Source organism: Tetranychus urticae, chromosome 2 (assembly GCF_039701765.1).
Source record: "Tetranychus urticae isolate SD_2017Ah chromosome 2, NJAU_TeUrti_SD_1.0, whole genome shotgun sequence".
NCBI lineage: Eukaryota > Metazoa > Arthropoda > Arachnida > Trombidiformes > Tetranychidae > Tetranychus > Tetranychus urticae.
The window spans coordinates 11,837,844-11,854,140 of NC_142959.1; the positions used below are offsets into that span (position 1 = coordinate 11,837,844).

The 16,297-nt window shown below is 33.3% G+C and overlaps 4 protein-coding genes across 4 annotated transcripts; 2 read left to right on the top strand and 2 right to left on the bottom strand.

Annotated features, from left to right (window-relative positions):
* The first annotated feature begins 21 nt into the window (after window positions 1–21).
* Window positions 22–2,093, top strand: Pyroxd1 (pyridine nucleotide-disulfide oxidoreductase domain 1). Its single transcript, XM_015926440.3, has 4 exons — window positions 22–688; window positions 775–1,200; window positions 1,281–1,426; window positions 1,491–2,093. Exons 1-4 carry the CDS (start codon window positions 253–255, stop codon window positions 1,968–1,970), a joined length of 1,488 nt encoding a protein of 495 aa, XP_015781926.2. The 5' UTR covers window positions 22–252; the 3' UTR covers window positions 1,971–2,093.
* LOC107359855 (tetratricopeptide repeat protein 27) lies at window positions 1,980–4,690 on the bottom strand. The gene is made up of 2 exons (XM_015926439.3): window positions 3,303–4,690; window positions 1,980–3,224 (listed from the first exon to the last, which is right to left on the bottom strand). Exons 1-2 carry the CDS (start codon window positions 4,613–4,615, stop codon window positions 2,141–2,143), a joined length of 2,397 nt encoding a protein of 798 aa, XP_015781925.2. The 5' UTR covers window positions 4,616–4,690; the 3' UTR covers window positions 1,980–2,140.
* A 180-nt stretch (window positions 4,691–4,870) lies between these two features.
* Window positions 4,871–5,499, top strand: LOC107360016 (mitochondrial import inner membrane translocase subunit Tim29). Its single transcript, XM_015926629.3, has one exon. It carries the CDS (start codon window positions 4,871–4,873, stop codon window positions 5,387–5,389), a length of 519 nt encoding a protein of 172 aa, XP_015782115.1. The 3' UTR covers window positions 5,390–5,499.
* Window positions 5,500–5,506: 7 nt separating this feature from the next.
* Window positions 5,507–7,120, bottom strand: LOC107360015 (pyruvate dehydrogenase E1 component subunit alpha, mitochondrial). Its single transcript, XM_015926628.3, has 3 exons — window positions 6,937–7,120; window positions 6,465–6,846; window positions 5,507–6,361 (listed from the first exon to the last, which is right to left on the bottom strand). The coding sequence occupies exons 1-3, from the start codon at window positions 6,979–6,981 to the stop codon at window positions 5,607–5,609; spliced, it is 1,182 nt and encodes a 393-aa protein (XP_015782114.1). The 5' UTR covers window positions 6,982–7,120; the 3' UTR covers window positions 5,507–5,606.
* Between the last annotated feature and the right edge of the window lie 9,177 nt (window positions 7,121–16,297).

Below are 16,297 nucleotides of genomic sequence, written 5' to 3' on the forward strand. Positions count from 1 at the left end.
GTATAACTAGACTCTCACCAGTGATTAAATCAAAATAGACATTATTTAAAAATATATTTCAATTGATATTGTTTTTCATTCCTTTTCACTGTTTTCGGTTCATCAAGAAACATTGGACTTGTTTGCTGTTTCTACTAAATTTGCAGTGGAAATAGACATTATATTTCAAATTATTTACACTTCTAGGCTTATCTATATTAATTTGAAATTAAAGTATTTCTCATCGTTTGTGATCATCTGTTATGTGATGCAATGACTGATCCGGTGATTATTGTTGGAGGTGGAATCAGTGGAGTTTCTTGTGCTTCAACTTTGGCCCAACTGGATCCTGCGCTACCAATAAAGCTCATTTCTTGTTCTCCAACTTTAAAAGTAATAACAAATGTTCAAGAAAAAGGCAATTATTTGCAATCTTTTGATGTAACGGAAAAACCATCAGACCAATTAAGCCAACAATACAGTAACATAGAAGTTATCAGTGATACAGTAATCAGTTTAGATGCAGCAAAGAAGACTATTCATTTAACGAAAAATAACGACCAGCTGAAGTATTCCAAGCTTTGTATATGCACAGGCGCTCGTCCTAAATTGATTGACACTAATTTTCCTGATCATTTAATTGGTATTCGTGATACATCAACTGTTAAAGATTTCGAGAAACGATTACTTGGTGCCTCGAGGGTTGTAGGTATTTCAAGTTTCATCACAGTGACAAATGCTATTGTTTTAGACTCAATAGTATTTTAATATCTCTATTTTAATTTATTTTCACAGTTGTAGGTAATGGAGGAATAGCTACTGAACTGGTTTATTCAATTGAATTCTGTCAAATAATATGGGCAATCAAGGATTCATCCTTCGGCTCTACATTTCTAGACCCTGGAGCGGCTCAATTTTTCACTCAATATTTAAAGAAGGAGAAAAGATCAAAGGAAACAATAATCAAGAGAATCAAATATTCACAAGGAGCTGAGCCCGGTACCAGTAACGATGCTAGTGGGAAATATTTACAAAATTTATACGGAAGTGCTCTTGGTCCAGATTGGAGTGATAATATTGAAATGAAAGGAGCTAGTAAAGAAATGAGATCAATTGAAATTGAATACAATTGCGAAGTTAACCAGATATACTTTAAAAAAGATTTGCCGCTATCTAAATATCAATTTATTGTCTTTGAGGAAGAAGTGTCTCAAAGTGAAGGTAAATAACAAATAACAAGACTCTATTGCGCTTTTCAATCTATTAATTTGTTTTACTGATCTCAATTCTCTTCGGCTTAGACTTGAAATGGCCTATCTATGTAGAACTGAATAATGGAAAAATTTACGGCAGTGATTTGATAATTAGTGCAACTGGTGTCATTCCTAATGTTGAACCATTTCTGGAAGGTAACAATTTCAAAGTGGGTTCAGATCTTGGTTTATCTGTGAGTATTAATACTTCTTTTGGTGTGATTTGTGAGATTTATGTTTCATTTAATTTTATCGCAGGTCAATGATCAAATGTTAACAACAGAGAGTGATGTATATGCAGCAGGCGATGTCTGTTCAGCTGATTGGCAATTGGCTCCTCACTGGTTTCAAATGCGACTTTGGACACAAGCTCGACAAATGGGAATATACTCAGCTTATTGTATAACATCGCACATACAAAAGACTGACCCTTCCCTTTATTTTCCTTTCGAGCTTTTCACGCACATGACATCTTTTTTTGGCTTCAAAGTCGTTCTTTTGGGACTTTACTTAGGACAAAAGTTGGACAATCAATATCAAATTCTTCTAAGAATTAAAGATGGTGACGAATATGTCAAAGTTATAATGAAGGATGGCCACATGCAAGGAGCTCTACTTATCGGGGAAACAGATCTTGAAGAAACATTCGAAAATCTTATCATTAATCAATTAGATTTGACTGACATACAAGATGATCTTTTGAACCCGACTGTTGACATTGAAGATTATTTTGATTAATTGCAGTCATTTTCATTTGATTTTGTATCAATATTAATAATTTATTAGCAATCATTCATATTCGTATTGAAAATATTGAAAATTTGATATAAATTAAAATTTATATAAATTATGATTCTAGAATGATTGTCTATTGTCCAAAAAAATTGATCCTTTATCGTGTTTTGAAATTAAATTTCCAATTTCAAGTCTAATTTTGCACAAATGGTTTCATGTTGCTGTTTAAGACTATTAAACAGTTTTTCAATTGCAGAAGAGTTTTCACTTGTGTTCCAATAGTGCGCATTTTTTTCGGCTATACTTAATAAGCTGCGCAAGGATAGGCGAACTGATGATAAAAATAGTTTCCGTTTATCAAGATCATCACATTTTTCAAAAATATCTAAATAATAATCACTTAAGTCTTTAGCATTTTCCAAAATCTCTAAAGTTTTTGAAGAATCCTTTTCCCAATTAATTTGTCTCATACAGCACTGATGAGATTTGCTTAAACAATTGACAATTTTATCAACTGGTTCATTATTTGAAATCAGAAGCTTAGCATATGCTTTCCAAGTTTTGGCAGTTCCAGGTGAGGTGGCAACAATTCTACCTAATAATTGTAAAACCTTTTTGACAAGTTTCGATGTTTTCTCTCCCTCTTTGTAATCGATATCAGCAATAATGGAATTAATTAAAATCTCGATTATTTGATCATCTTCATGTTTTCCTTTGATATCAATAAGACGATGCCAGGCTCGAATAACTTCATCAAATGCTCCAACGTCAATAGAAACAAGCATATAATTTTCCCAAATTCGCCATTCTTCATAACTACACTTGAGCGATTCTTGTAAAGTTCGGAAAGCTCTGTGTTTATCACCCATTTTGATATATGCTTTGGACAAGTTGTTCCACGCTTCGAAATTGTCTGTCTCAAATTCAAGAACCCTCCGATAAGCTTTTGCACTAAGGGGAAAGTCCTCTGTAGCTAATGCCGCATATGCCAGACGAGACCAAGCAGGATAAGCTATCGAATTGATATCCAGCGACGTGACATAATATGGAATTGCTTCAGCATATTCTTTACGAAAGAAGTGCCAGTCGCCTAGTGATTTTTGAGATCGTGCGCTTTTATGAGATGAAAGTTCCCAAGCTTTAATGTAACAATCCTTATCGTTGGTAACATCACCAAGAATGTTTAACAAGTAAGGAGTTACTTGGATTTCTAATTGCTGCCTGACAACTAGCTCTGCTTTACCTCGCTGATCCAGCCTAAATTTATAAATTAAAAAAGTTGATTAATGTCAATACGTGAAATATTCAATGACCAAATTAGAAATTTAAATTTACCTGCAATAACAATTGACCATTTCTTCCCATAGATTAAGGTCTTTGTAAAAGTCCAGAGCAGTTTTGACGCAGCCCATTGAAAATAAAGTATCAGCCAAGACTTTTTCTATCTTCCAGATTGGTTCTGTTAAAATTGGATAGAATAAATGCAGCTTCCATGAACATCCTGCACACGATTCGTTCTTAGTGGAGTTAACCAATTCTTCTAATTGCATCATGCCCCTTTCAAGCTTTCGAGATCTTGATCTTTCCAAAAGACTTCGGAGGTATAAACATTTGAAGTTTACAGACCATACTGTACTATGTTCAATGAGGTAATCGAGGTAAGCAAATACCTCTTCTTGTACAAGATTGTTGTCTGAGCCAGTAGACTGCATGAGATAAGAAATTAATCCACACACTATGGTTTCTTCTTCTTCTCGTAAAACAATGGCACTTGATTGGCCAACTTCTTCATCAAAAGTGACCTTTGTGAGAAGAGTATCATCCATGAGTTTTACATTTTTAGGAAGGAAATTGCTTATAACAGAGTTTGAGCTTCCATTGGTCGAACTACAACTAGCAATGGAACTAACCAAACTAGTTTCATTTAAATTACAAGCTCCAGCAGCCTCTTCTGTATCACTTTTACGAGTGATTGAGACACTTAACAATGATTTTGATTCGCTTTGATACTTCGTTCTTTTTCCCATTTTTCCTTCCAAATCAATCTTTAAATTGCTGAGATCAATTGCTTTTTGAAGAAATTGAAAGGCTATTTGAACGTAACCATACCAGAGGTAGACTTGAGCAGCCAATGAATAACCTAATATCACAGTTTTCTTTTCTTCCAAGTTTTCCAAATGTTTCTCCAAGATTGCGATGTTTTTCTCCAACGATGCGTAAGTAACATTGCATGACTCGTGGATTATTATTTGCTTGATAATCAAAATACGTATTGTCCATAAACAGTCTTCCAAAGATTCTTCAGCCTTAAAATGGTGAAGAAGAGATGTCGCATAACAGAGTAGAACAGTGTATTTTAGTCTCGAAAAGGCTGGAATGTATTTATCATTAGGAGATAAGTAATTGAACGGATCGGGAAAACTTTCGTTAAGAAGCTCAATCAATTCTGGAGATAAAAGAGGATATTGGCAATGTGAGCAAAACCAATTGTATTTTATGAAAGCTTGAAGACATTCTGTAGCTATACATTTGAGCTTGTTTGGATCAATGGAGCACGCACTTTCAGAAGACGTAGTACTGGTCTTTAAAACATCGATGATTTCACTGACATCAAGAAGGTCACAATTCTGATTTGCTTCTACAGCCATGTTGGATTAATTTAATTATCAGAGTAAAACAAAAAGATAAGTTGAAATGCTAAGGTAAGACATGTGTTATTATATTATATCGAAACTATCGATATTTATTGAGAATTCAAAGTCGATTCGGTATCGATAATTCAAGCAATTAATCGTACGAGTAACCAAAGCATTTCAATTGCGAAATTTTGTTTTCATGTGTTTTTGTTTTTGTTCAATATTTGCTTAAATTTTTATGTTTTTATTGAAATTGCTTTCTAGAAGATGGCTATTGCTTTATCCAGAGTATCTAAGAAAATAACCGAGTTCATTAGTTTGTTATTTAACCAGTATAAAAATACTTTGGTCGAGATTAAAGATGGAATGGTTCAACGTCCAATTAAATCAGGTTTTCAGCTGTCAACTTTAACTGGACTTATTTACTTGTTGAATAATAATCCAAGCGAACAATGTTACCTTGATCAACTACTTACTGCTCGTAATGATCTACTCGTGGTTGGCGATAACATTAGGAATCCATCGAGCTTTGAATTTGTATCATTTCTTAATCAATGTCAAGGAGAAAGAACTTTGAAACGTCTTGATCTTGGTGTGATTAGTTTATTACTGCGAATGGACCTCAGCCCAGACTGTGCACTTTATATTAACCAGTGTGATTTTTTGAAACCAACCTATATGGAACTATTGACCGAGAGATTGGTTGATATTGGGGTTGCTGGTAGATGGAGAGTTTTGGATAGAAAAATGATTGATTATGATGTTAATCCAGATGAATGGAGTTGATTTTTGGTTCCAATTTTGTTGCATTTCTATTGTAATTAGTTTAAAAAAGATATTAAATTAAAAACAAAACTTTATTGAGTACCCAATAAAACAATCTTAGCAGAAATTAACACTACGTCCGAAACAAAAGACTTTATTTCCATAAAATTTAAACCGTCCAGAAAAAATCAGGAAGGGCGAAAACAATATTTTTGCAAATAAATCTCTACATTTTAAATTAATTAAGATTAAGAGGTTTTGTTATTCGTTTATGCTGGAGAGGAGTGAAAGGCGTTGTACCTCTAATGTATGGCTCGTAATTTTCAACATAAACATCAGCAGTAAGTTCATCTAAAGGTATTTCAGAATCAGTCTTGGCCAATTTCACAGCCTCATCAATTTCTTTCTTGATTTCATTGTCTATTTGCTTGAGTTCATCACTCGAGACTAGATCAGCATTCAAAATTTTATCTTTAAATGAAGTAATTGGGTCCCTTTGCTGTCTAACTTCTTGAATTTCCTCTCTAGTTCGATAACTGGTTCCTGGATCAGACATACTGTGTCCATGGTATCGATAGGTTGCTGCTTCAACAACAAATGGCCCTTTACCTTGACGACAAGCTTCGCCAAGGAATCGAGTTGCTTCTCTGATTGCTAAAACGTCCATACCATCTACCCATAGTCCGGGAACATAGTCACCACGGGTATAATATTCGGTACTAGCAGCAGCTCGATCAGCTGAGGTTCCCATACCGTATCCATTGTTTTCACAGATGAATATGCAAGGTAAGTTCCAAAGTTTGGCCATGTTATAGGCTTCGAAAACTTGTCCTTGATTGGCAGCTCCATCTCCGTATAAAGTTAAGCAAAGATTTCCATTTTGCTTATATTTGCATGCAAATGCGATTCCCGCTCCTAATGGTACTTGCGCTCCGACAATACCGTTACCACCGAAAAAATTGTAATTGTACATATGCATAGAACCTCCTTTACCTGTGATTTGAAATAATTGAGATGAGATGTCAAAAATTGTTTTCAAATTATTTTCCCAACAAAATTCAATAACTAGAGGTCAAGAGATTTTAAAGGCAATTACCTCGAGCACAACCAGACTTTCTTCCAGTCAATTCAGGAAGAATAGCACTTGGAGGAACTCCACGAACAAGAGTCCAACCATGAGCTCGATAAGCAGTGATAACGGCATCATCTTTCTTGATGGCAGCTTCCATACCCACAGCAACTGCTTCTTGTCCCGAATAAAGATGGCAAAAACCTCTAATTGCTTTCTCTTTGTATAAAGCATTAGCAGCAGCTTCCATCCTACGAATCCTCATCATTTCTCTATATAAAACTAATGACTCGTCCCTCGTAACAGTAACCTCAGTACTAGGTCCTTCATCCATTTTGTGTAATTTATAAGGTTTAGTTTGGAAAGTGGCCTCATTGGACAATAATCTAGCACAGATCTGAAAAGTAGCCTGTTAGAAAGATGAAGAAAAAAAGAAAGGTGCAAAAGAAAAGGTTAAAATGGTTTTAAAATGAAAATGAAAAGACTAATCAAAACTTACCGGTGATATAGATCGACTGAGCAAAATTCCTTGCAAATTCAACATGATTAGAGAGAAAAATTGTTAAACTTAATGAACACTAAATAAAAAATAACTCAAACAAAAAAAATACAAGTTTATATAACACAAACAACAGACTAAAAGACGAACCAAAACAATTAAAAACCACAATTGGATATCTAACAAGTTCAGCTGATTTGACCGACCTTGAAATGTAAAGGCAAACAAATTGATAGCAAGAGTAAACTACAGATGGCGTCTAAACCACACAAAAAATGAGCGCAAAAAATAAATCAACTTTAATCAAAAAAGCAAATAAAATAACAAGAAAAGATTATAAATAAACCAAACAAATGCAACAATTAATACATCAAGATTGATGAAAATACAATCAATCATTCAATACATTTCAATACAAGCCTAAACGAATACAAATTAGCTCTGAAAAGCAATTAAACGCATTTTAACTCAACCTGTTCAATTTGATTCAAACTCAATTTTAATTGTTGAGAAAATTTCACCAAAAATTCATGTTTGGGAGTAAAAAATAGATGAAACTAAACAAATAAATTATGATTGATTCAAGGTAAATTGTAAAATCATGTAAAACATTGAAAATGTAAAGCAATGGATGAGTTGATTTAGATGTTTCAATTCATTGTTTAACCGCTAATCACGCTTTTAATGTCACAATGAAGGATAACAATTTGATTGCTTTTAAACAATCAGATTCATTTTGAAGATTAAATTGAAAAAGGTTGAAAATGAAGGCAAAGATTCAATAAAATAAAGGATTTACCTTTTGAAAGCGCTATTGAAAGGTAAAGAAGCAATTTGGTTAAATTGAAATAGTTTTATGATTCATGATTAACATGAATGGTAATTAGTATCTAACCAATTAATGTAATCAGGGAAGCAAAGAATGAATGAAAAAAGGTTAACATGAAAGCGTTTTAAGGTGAAAGAATCGTTGTTTTGTGTGATTTTATTGGACTATTTTTAATGTTAATTGTAATCATAATTTGGATCCTTTTAAAGGCTAACATGAAACATTGAACTGAATGATTACAGATGATAATGAGGATGATAAAGGTGAGAAGAAAAAGCTGATAATGTGAGAATTTTGGGTTCTAATAGAAGGTATGATTTGACACTCAACAAGAATGATAAATTGTTTCTCATTCAATGAGTTTTATCTATGTATTATATGCTCTTCTCATTTCATTCATTATCCTGATTGATGAGGAGCCAACTGTTAAACAAAATAAAGTGAGAAGAAGATAATAATGAATAGAAAAGATGAAAATGATTATTATGATGATTATGAGGGAAAACAAACCATGAATTACCTTTTAATAGACAAACCTTTCCTGTTCCTCCCAATCCCTCTTCACCTCCTTCACCTTTACCATTGATTCACCCTTAGTCTTTGACTCGACCTTATTCATAAACCTAACCTTAATTCACAGGTTATCGCTTGTTTCAACTTTTATCATCGGGTTATCCGGCATTATTGGACAACAAACAGATAACACTTTGAACAGCTCTATTAGCGGTTCAAAGCTTCCCAGTAAGATTAAAAAATGTTTGATGAAAAAAATCAGATGCAAATCAAAGCCCAAAGTCACTCAAAATGAATTCAATTTCAAAACTAAAATCAATCCAAAATTACTAGAAATAATGAGTCTATAAATATAGATACTTTTTAGTGAACTTCATTCCAAATTAGTAGATGAATATTCTGAACATCTTTTTGATAAAATAACCTCAAAATGCTATCTTTGAGAAACTCATCGATCATGAATCCAGATCAATTGTTGGTTAAGTTCGTCTTTTAAGGTTGACTTAAGAAGGTTCAAACTTATAGCTTGTGTTTGGTCAACAAGTGTGAGTCCAATTGATTTCAAACGCATCTAACAATCTGGTTACAATGGTTCAACTCGTCAAAGGTGTTGATTTTGTTCTTGATTGCAATCAACTATTTTAATCGTTTCATTTCAATCTTCTCTGTTCTGTTTGGCAAAATTGTTCAAGTTGAAGGTTTGATTGGTAAAGTCAAATTGGTTTTTGACCAGAAAAAGGAGAAAGCTGATGTTGGAATTGAATTGTCTTGGAAGAAAATCAATTGAAAGCAACTATAAATCATGGCCATTTTCATGTTCACATGTTTTCATGTCCATTGATTGGTTAATCAATTGGATGATTAATTTACCTGATTTCCAGTGACAGTCATTCAATTGATTCTTTTCAAATGTATCATTACATTGTAATATCAATGACAAATTGAACATTAACAGCTAATCCAGACAATTGTTCAATACTGACATCAACCTTTCACCATTGACAGCTCAAGTCAACTTGATACATTTTTGGTCCCTTTTATGATTGCTAATGAAACTGCAACATTAAACTTTCATTGGTTTTGCGTTTTGTTTTGAGCAATAAAAGCTCAAGTGTTTTTATAATGAAAAAGATTGAACCATTTGCCCATCGATATGTACGGAGATGCAGAAAGGCGCAAAAAGCAAATCAAGTTAATCAAATTTAAACAATTTTTCACTTCACTTTTTGACATTTAAATAAATTGACTTTTGTTGCCCTAACAAGTTAACACAAGTTTACAAGGACAACGCCAAGGCAAGCCTGAAACTGCTCAAGACACAAAGTATAAAAAAACAAAGTCACTGTAATGGTGTGAGGAACAGCAAAGGGAATGCAAAAAAGGCAGGAAAAACGCAACCCAAACCTGAGAAGGCAAAATGATTTATTTGTTGAACGTTAATTAACTCATTTCAAAATTGGACACTTTGTTTTGGTTCCTCTCACTCTCTGTGTGTTGATTGTTAACACTCGAAATCAGATGTTGATAAGAATAACAAAGAGGAGAGAAAATAATTTTTAAATAAAAGGCAAAATTCAACTTAAAATGTGCAAATGCATTTAAAATGGGTTTCAGTGGAAACTGTTAGTTCAACCGAAAGACAATGTTAGCCAAGAGCGAAATCTCAAGATGCTTTCAACAGATCAAACCGATGCTCGAAATGTTCATTCTTTCAAGTGACTGTTTCGAATGAATGTAAAAGAAATTTTTCGACTTTCATATCATTCTATTTTGATGAGGATTAGATTACGATGCCGAACTTTATACGAATTTTAGAAAAATTGAAACTTCTATTGAAAGCACTCGAAGATTGGATTCGATTGGAATACCAGGTGAGTCAAAAGTCACGCAAAACTTTAAATCGCGATTGTGGCTCTATATTGGATTAGTATTTTGATTTTTCAATTTATCGTGTTTTTGATTCAGTTCACAGTTTGGGTCGAATGACAGCTTTTTTGGGGTTTTCTTTGTTCTGAAGTCTCAATATGTTTGGAAATTGAAAGAACTAAGAAACGAAAAACTTTGAAAATCCATTTGTTTCAATGTTAATTGATTTCTTCAGCAATTAGCCGCTGTACTAGTGATGAACTGCTTTTTTGCAGTTTGCAACATTGTACCTGTTCCACTTGTAATAGATGTGAAACTGGAAAAGTAAACTTGAAAGCCAATTAGGTGATTCAACAATTTACATGACAACAATCAATTGTTCATGCATCATTTTACCACCAATTATTAACCTTCAACCTGTTTGTTTCACACTTTCATTTGCACATTTACACCTTTATTTATTGTCTCATCAACCTTGATTGATTTGTCAAGAGACTTGAGCTGTTACATTATGTATAAATGAATTAATATTTTTATTAAAATGAAATACTGGCATCAAATCAATTGAAGCTCTCTAGACACCATTGTAATCGATATAATGTTATAATGCAAAATAATCCGATGATGAATATTAATGCTAGTCAAATGGGTTAACCTTTGAAGTCAACCTTCTCCTAACAACTCACAGCTTTGAAAAAAATTCAACGCTATTTCAGATTCGTTGGTCACAAAATCAACCTCAAAATCAATTCAAACCTTTGTGTCACTCAAGTCCTTAAAACTATAAATTTCAACTGCTTTCAAATCAAATCAAACCGTCATCTCAGGCCGCAAGGTTATTGCTATTGTTAGTTGATACTTCAGTAAAGCTTTAAACTCAGATTTGTCACAATAATGAAAAATAGTCTAATGATTCCTATTCAACTTGTAATCAGCATTTCAATGGCCATTAATCGCAGTCCAAAACCATGAATAGCTAATGAAACAATTAGATTGAGAAATGAGCGTGAAAACGAGAGTTTTAATGTTGCTAAAATGGGCAAAGTGTTTAAAATCAATACGATGTGGTTATTAAATGACCAGTGGGAGGTCAATACGACCAAAGGTTAACAAGAGATCACAATATTATGATAGTCAAACGAAATGATTAAAATTTACAAAAGGCCTGAAGCCTATTAACCAGTTTATTAGCACAAAAATTGATACAAAAAAGTAAAGATGATTTAATGGTTTGTCAAAGTTGAAGCGAAAAAATTAACTTTTTTTTCCTCATCAAAGGTCCACATTTTGCCGTTAACATGGAAGGATCTTTAAGGATGAAAATTGAAAAATTGGTCGACAAACATTTCAAGTTTACACATTACGATTGTATATTATCATCATTATTCACACGTTGATTAAGTAACATGGTTGTTCATGTCAATATTTATCTTGATCATTGGAAATGTAAAACTATTTTCATTTCAATAATCATCAAGCAACCTTGAGCCGCACCTTTACCACCAACCACCACAACATACAATCAAGAGCAACTCCAAGCGTAATACGAATAACCATTTTTCAACATTTTTCACTTCAACTTCAAGTGTGATTCAAGTAACCAGAATGGTTCATCTCACGCTGAGTGCCCATGGAGTCATCATCATCATCCTCTTACCCTGGGTGTCTCAAGTCACACTTTACCTGGCAAATACAAGGTAAAGCTGAAACTTTTCTTCTTCCCTTTTCTCTCTCTCTCTTTTCGCTGTTCATCTGAACATCTTGGAGTGAGATTGATTACCAATGAATGAAAATTGTACTAATAGGATTGGTACAAGAAGATGGTGATTATCATGATGAGAATAAAGATTATCAGGGAATCAAATGACATGAAATGAATGGAGAAGAAAAGTGGAAAAAAATTTTCTTCGCTTCTCTCTTCCAAGGTGTAAACCTTGGATCGGAAGGAGCAGAGTTAAATGTCCACTGTTAAGTTGTTTACTTTGCAAACAGTTTCTTTCCTTTACCTGAATAAAAAATGATGAAAATGATGAGGATGAAGATAAGCATCTTCTTGAAAAGTTGAAATAACTTTTTTTCCTCTCTTTTGGCTCCTTTTCTTTACCCCAAATTAATTGGATTTTAGCACTTATTTTGCTTTACTCTGTTGGATACTTTCGTCTTTTACCTTTCATCATCAACCTTGTTGGCTTATTTCAGCTTCTTCATTCCCTCATTATCAGTTCATCTTTCTCATTATTAGCTGCAAACTAATAATGATGAGCACATTTTATCCGCCATTTGATCAAAAAAAACTGAAATTTCCAAAATGATATTTCAAGTTCCATTTTCACCTTGATTTTTGACTTTTAATTTTCAACTCTCATTAAGACTCAATGATTGCTAGAGAGAGAGATTGATTCAAACAACTTTAATTTACCATTTGATTAGAGGTTAAAGTTTTTCAGAGTTAATTTGTTTTCCAAACCTTTTAATTGATCGGAAATGGCTGAGCCAAAAGCAATGGGCAAAAACAAAAGCCAATTACTCTTCAAGTGTAATCTCAGTGTGGTCTTGACCAATGATCAGATTGATCATGAACCAGATTCTGGGCGGAACCTGCAGAAAAGGGGAAAAGATGAAAATTTTCTTATAGAAAAAGTTGAACTCTTTTTTTTTCCAAGGAAAAGAAACTTCATTGACATTATCCAGCTCAACAGGGAGTTGCAAGTTTTCCTCTTTTGGAATCATTTTCATGATAAGTAACAACAATGGAAATGATTAGGAAGGCGGTGGAAAGGGCCGCAAATGAAAGAAAATAATGTTCAAGTAAATCGACTTTATCCTATTATCGTTGTTATTGTGATAACTTTTCACTCCCATTTTGTTAAGGGAGTGATAAGTCAATAGTCACTTCAAGAGTAACTTTTGTCCAATCTTACATTCGCTTTTTGTGTGTTTTTGTTGAGCTATTGGCTTCACGGCTTTTTTATTCCTGTGGCTTGTCAATTGTGTTGTCACAATGCAACAACAAATGCTCATCAACTACAAGCCAATTAACTTTTCATTGTCAATGTTCATAAATCAACTGGAATTGCCTTGATGGGTGAAAAGTTGAGCTGTTTTTTTGTGCTGTTCCGGTGACAGCAAGCAACAACAATGAACATCAACTGAGCACAAAAAAGTTATGAATTTTGCTTTTTTATTCAATGTTTACTGTTGTTCAATTGAGTCTTAATAACATTCATTTCTGATGATAATGATGATGAGTGATGAACCCATGTTAAGTATTCGGAAATGCACTGAATGTAAAAAGAAGTCTATTTTTTACACATTCTCATTGTTACTTTCATAATTATTTTTGCTCGTTTTTTTTCGGGCAAAACTTTTATTCATTAACATTTTGTCATTGTGTTATTTTTTTTCAGTTTTGCTGCTCTTTTTTGTTGTGTGTTTGCGATTTTGCTAGACCAAGAGTGTGCCTCACTCTGCCTTATTGCTTTACTGATGATGATAATTGTGAATAAGAAGAAGAGGAAAAAAGATGAAATGATTCTCACGCAATAATCTAATGGATTGTTTATTCAGTTAACAATGAGAGATACATCATTTTTAATACATTGAAACTGGTTCCATTCCAATGATTATCTAGAATAGCTGATAATTTTGATAATCACATTTGTTGTTGAGCATGATCATGATAACGATATGGAAGTGTAAAAGATTTGGTAAAGTGAATCGAGTTGACTGAAGATATAGAATGAAATATTTTCAAAGTTTTGTCATCAAGGAACCGATTAGACTAGGTTTGACATTAGGTTAAAGACCGTTCATTAGGATAAAATCAACTTTTATATTTTACATTTGAATTTTTCAGTGTTTAGGTTTTTCAGCATTTAACCATTCAAACTCGGTGGCGATTGATTGACTTATTGGTGAAAACTGGAAGCCATGAAAGCTGTGAAATTTTAATCAGTTTTTTGTCGCAATAATAATTCGCAAGTACTCGATGATGCCAGTTGTTAGAATTGTTAGATGCAAATCTATGTTAACTTGAACGTAACATTAACTTAAACTTTGGTCGCTAGTTCAACACTTTGTGCCATTCTTTTAAATTGAAATGTGAAAATGAAAGACCGATGAAAAGTTCATTAGAATCAAATCAATATGCTTTCAGGATAAATATTCAGTTGGATAATTTCCATTTACCCTGAAGTAAGTTCAAAAGTTCACTTCGATTTTTTGATTAGTTTACACCGAAAAGATTTGAGTGCGTTGTATGGCATTAAGGACAGCGTTGAGTTAAAGATGGATTAAAGACACTTACACTTACTTAAGACAGTCACAGCTACCTCAATGAGCGTTAAAAATTTAAACAATTATTTTTGTTTGTCTAATCGATTTGGATGTTTAAACGTTTCTTGTCAAGATAATGATGCAAAATAACCTAATGAATCTACATATTAAATTTGATCACTTTGATGATCGACTTTTCATTGGCATCCTTTGCCTCTACTCAACCCACTAATACTAATGAAACCCTAATAAGTTTGGTCCGCTAATAGGCCTTTTGTGTGGACTTGATGATGATGTTGACAATTATAATGATAGTCATAATAATGATTTTGACATTAGTCTAAATCGTTTGAGCTTTTTGTTGGTAAACTTAAATGAGTCGAGACTGACTGAGACTGATACTGATCGCTGGTCAACAAGGAAGGAGAGAGAGAGAGACAAGACCCTGTAAGAGGTAACATATCGGATAACCGTAAGGTTAAGCCCAACACAGTATCACTTTGTTTAAGGTCTCTTGCCTGTGATGATGATAATAATAATAAGTAATACAAGACATTTGACAAAAATTTGTTTTCCACTGCACTTTTTTTACTCATCATTCATTGAAAATGATTGACAGCAAGACAATCTTTTCAAGCCAAGTAATAATACAAGATGAAGGACAAGATGATGGTGATGATAAAATAGGAAAAAGGTCAACATCAACAACAACAAAAGGCAAGTAAAAAAAAGGAAGGTAAAAAAGATGCAAAAAAACACAGAGAAGAAGTAAATGAAGTAACTGCTCGAATCAAAATAATGTCAAATGAAACAACGGTAGACGAATCAAGATTGAAGCAGTGAAACGACCAAAATAACGAGCCTGATGAGGAAAGATGACAATCTTTAACAAAAAGATTCACATTCTGAGAATGCAATTTTCTTCTTCTTTGGGAACATTTTAGAAGAATGTAATTTGATTCCTTGCAATGATTTTTCTTTATCTTTTTGTTTTCTCATTTTGTCATCCTTCCTCATCCTTTATCTTCATCTGCTTGTTTCACTTTTACAGACATGATTGCACTTAAACAAGAAAAAGCGAAACATGGAAACAAAACAGAAGCAAAACGATTGCAACTTGTCCAATCGTTAACCAAATGCTCTGTCCCATGAATTACTCAACCCATTGGCCTGTACGCTTGTCACGGTGAGCAAAGGACAAGCAGCTAGGTCGAGTCAAATAAAGATTCAAATGAAAACGCGAAAAGAAGAAGAAAAAAAGAGAAAAAATGGAAAAAAGCAATTTAATGATTATCACCTTTCTCATCTTCACTGCATCATTTGCAACTAGATACTTTGTTATAGGCACTTTCTGTATCATCATCATCATTATCATCTTGATAACCACCTCCTCCTTTCCTCCTCCTCTCATCATCCTTGTTCACTCCTCTTTATTACTCTCATTTCCCACATCGCTTTTTTCAGTTTCATTTCGTTGGGTTGAGAAGAAGAGAGAAGGAGAAAAAGTTTCAAAGTTATTCGTGAGGAAAAGACAAAATCAATGTTTTCTCAACACAAATAAGTGGCCATCTTTAAGGAAACAAGATGATGATGAAGAGAATGATGATGATGATGATGATGATGATGATAGGAGAGAAAACAAAGAATACAAAATGTACGATAAGAGAATAATGCATTTAATGAAAGATAAAAGATCAGCTCAAGTTACTTTAACTAGTCCCTTTTGGATTCTCTTGTTTTTGGCCTTTTCTTTCCCTTATCATCATCCTTATCGTAATCTTCATCTATTTCATTCTTCACCATCTTCATACTTGATCTTCTTCTTCTTCTTCTCTTCATCATCTCATTCCTATTCTCATCCCTTAACCATTTCAACAA

Bases quoted from the DNA above. Each gene is read 5' to 3' on its own strand.
- Pyroxd1 (XM_015926440.3), top strand. From the start codon at position 253: ATGACTGATCCGGTGATTATTGTTGGAGGTGGAATCAGTGGAGTTTCT. The intron at 1,201-1,280 runs GTAAATAACAAA...TCTTCGGCTTAG, and splicing joins AGAAGTGTCTCAAAGTGAAG to ACTTGAAATGGCCTATCTAT. The intron at 1,427-1,490 runs GTGAGTATTAAT...ATTTTATCGCAG, and splicing joins GTTCAGATCTTGGTTTATCT to GTCAATGATCAAATGTTAAC.
- LOC107359855 (XM_015926439.3), bottom strand. From the start codon at position 4,615: ATGGCTGTAGAAGCAAATCAGAATTGTGACCTTCTTGATGTCAGTGAA. The intron at 3,225-3,302 runs GTAAATTTAAAT...TTATAAATTTAG, and splicing joins ATGGTCAATTGTTATTGCAG to GCTGGATCAGCGAGGTAAAG.
- LOC107360016 (XM_015926629.3), top strand. From the start codon at position 4,871: ATGGCTATTGCTTTATCCAGAGTATCTAAGAAAATAACCGAGTTCATT.
- LOC107360015 (XM_015926628.3), bottom strand. From the start codon at position 6,981: ATGTTGAATTTGCAAGGAATTTTGCTCAGTCGATCTATATCACCG. The intron at 6,847-6,936 runs GTAAGTTTTGAT...TCTTTCTAACAG, and splicing joins TCAGTCGATCTATATCACCG to GCTACTTTTCAGATCTGTGC. The intron at 6,362-6,464 runs GTAATTGCCTTT...TTCAAATCACAG, and splicing joins AAAGTCTGGTTGTGCTCGAG to GTAAAGGAGGTTCTATGCAT.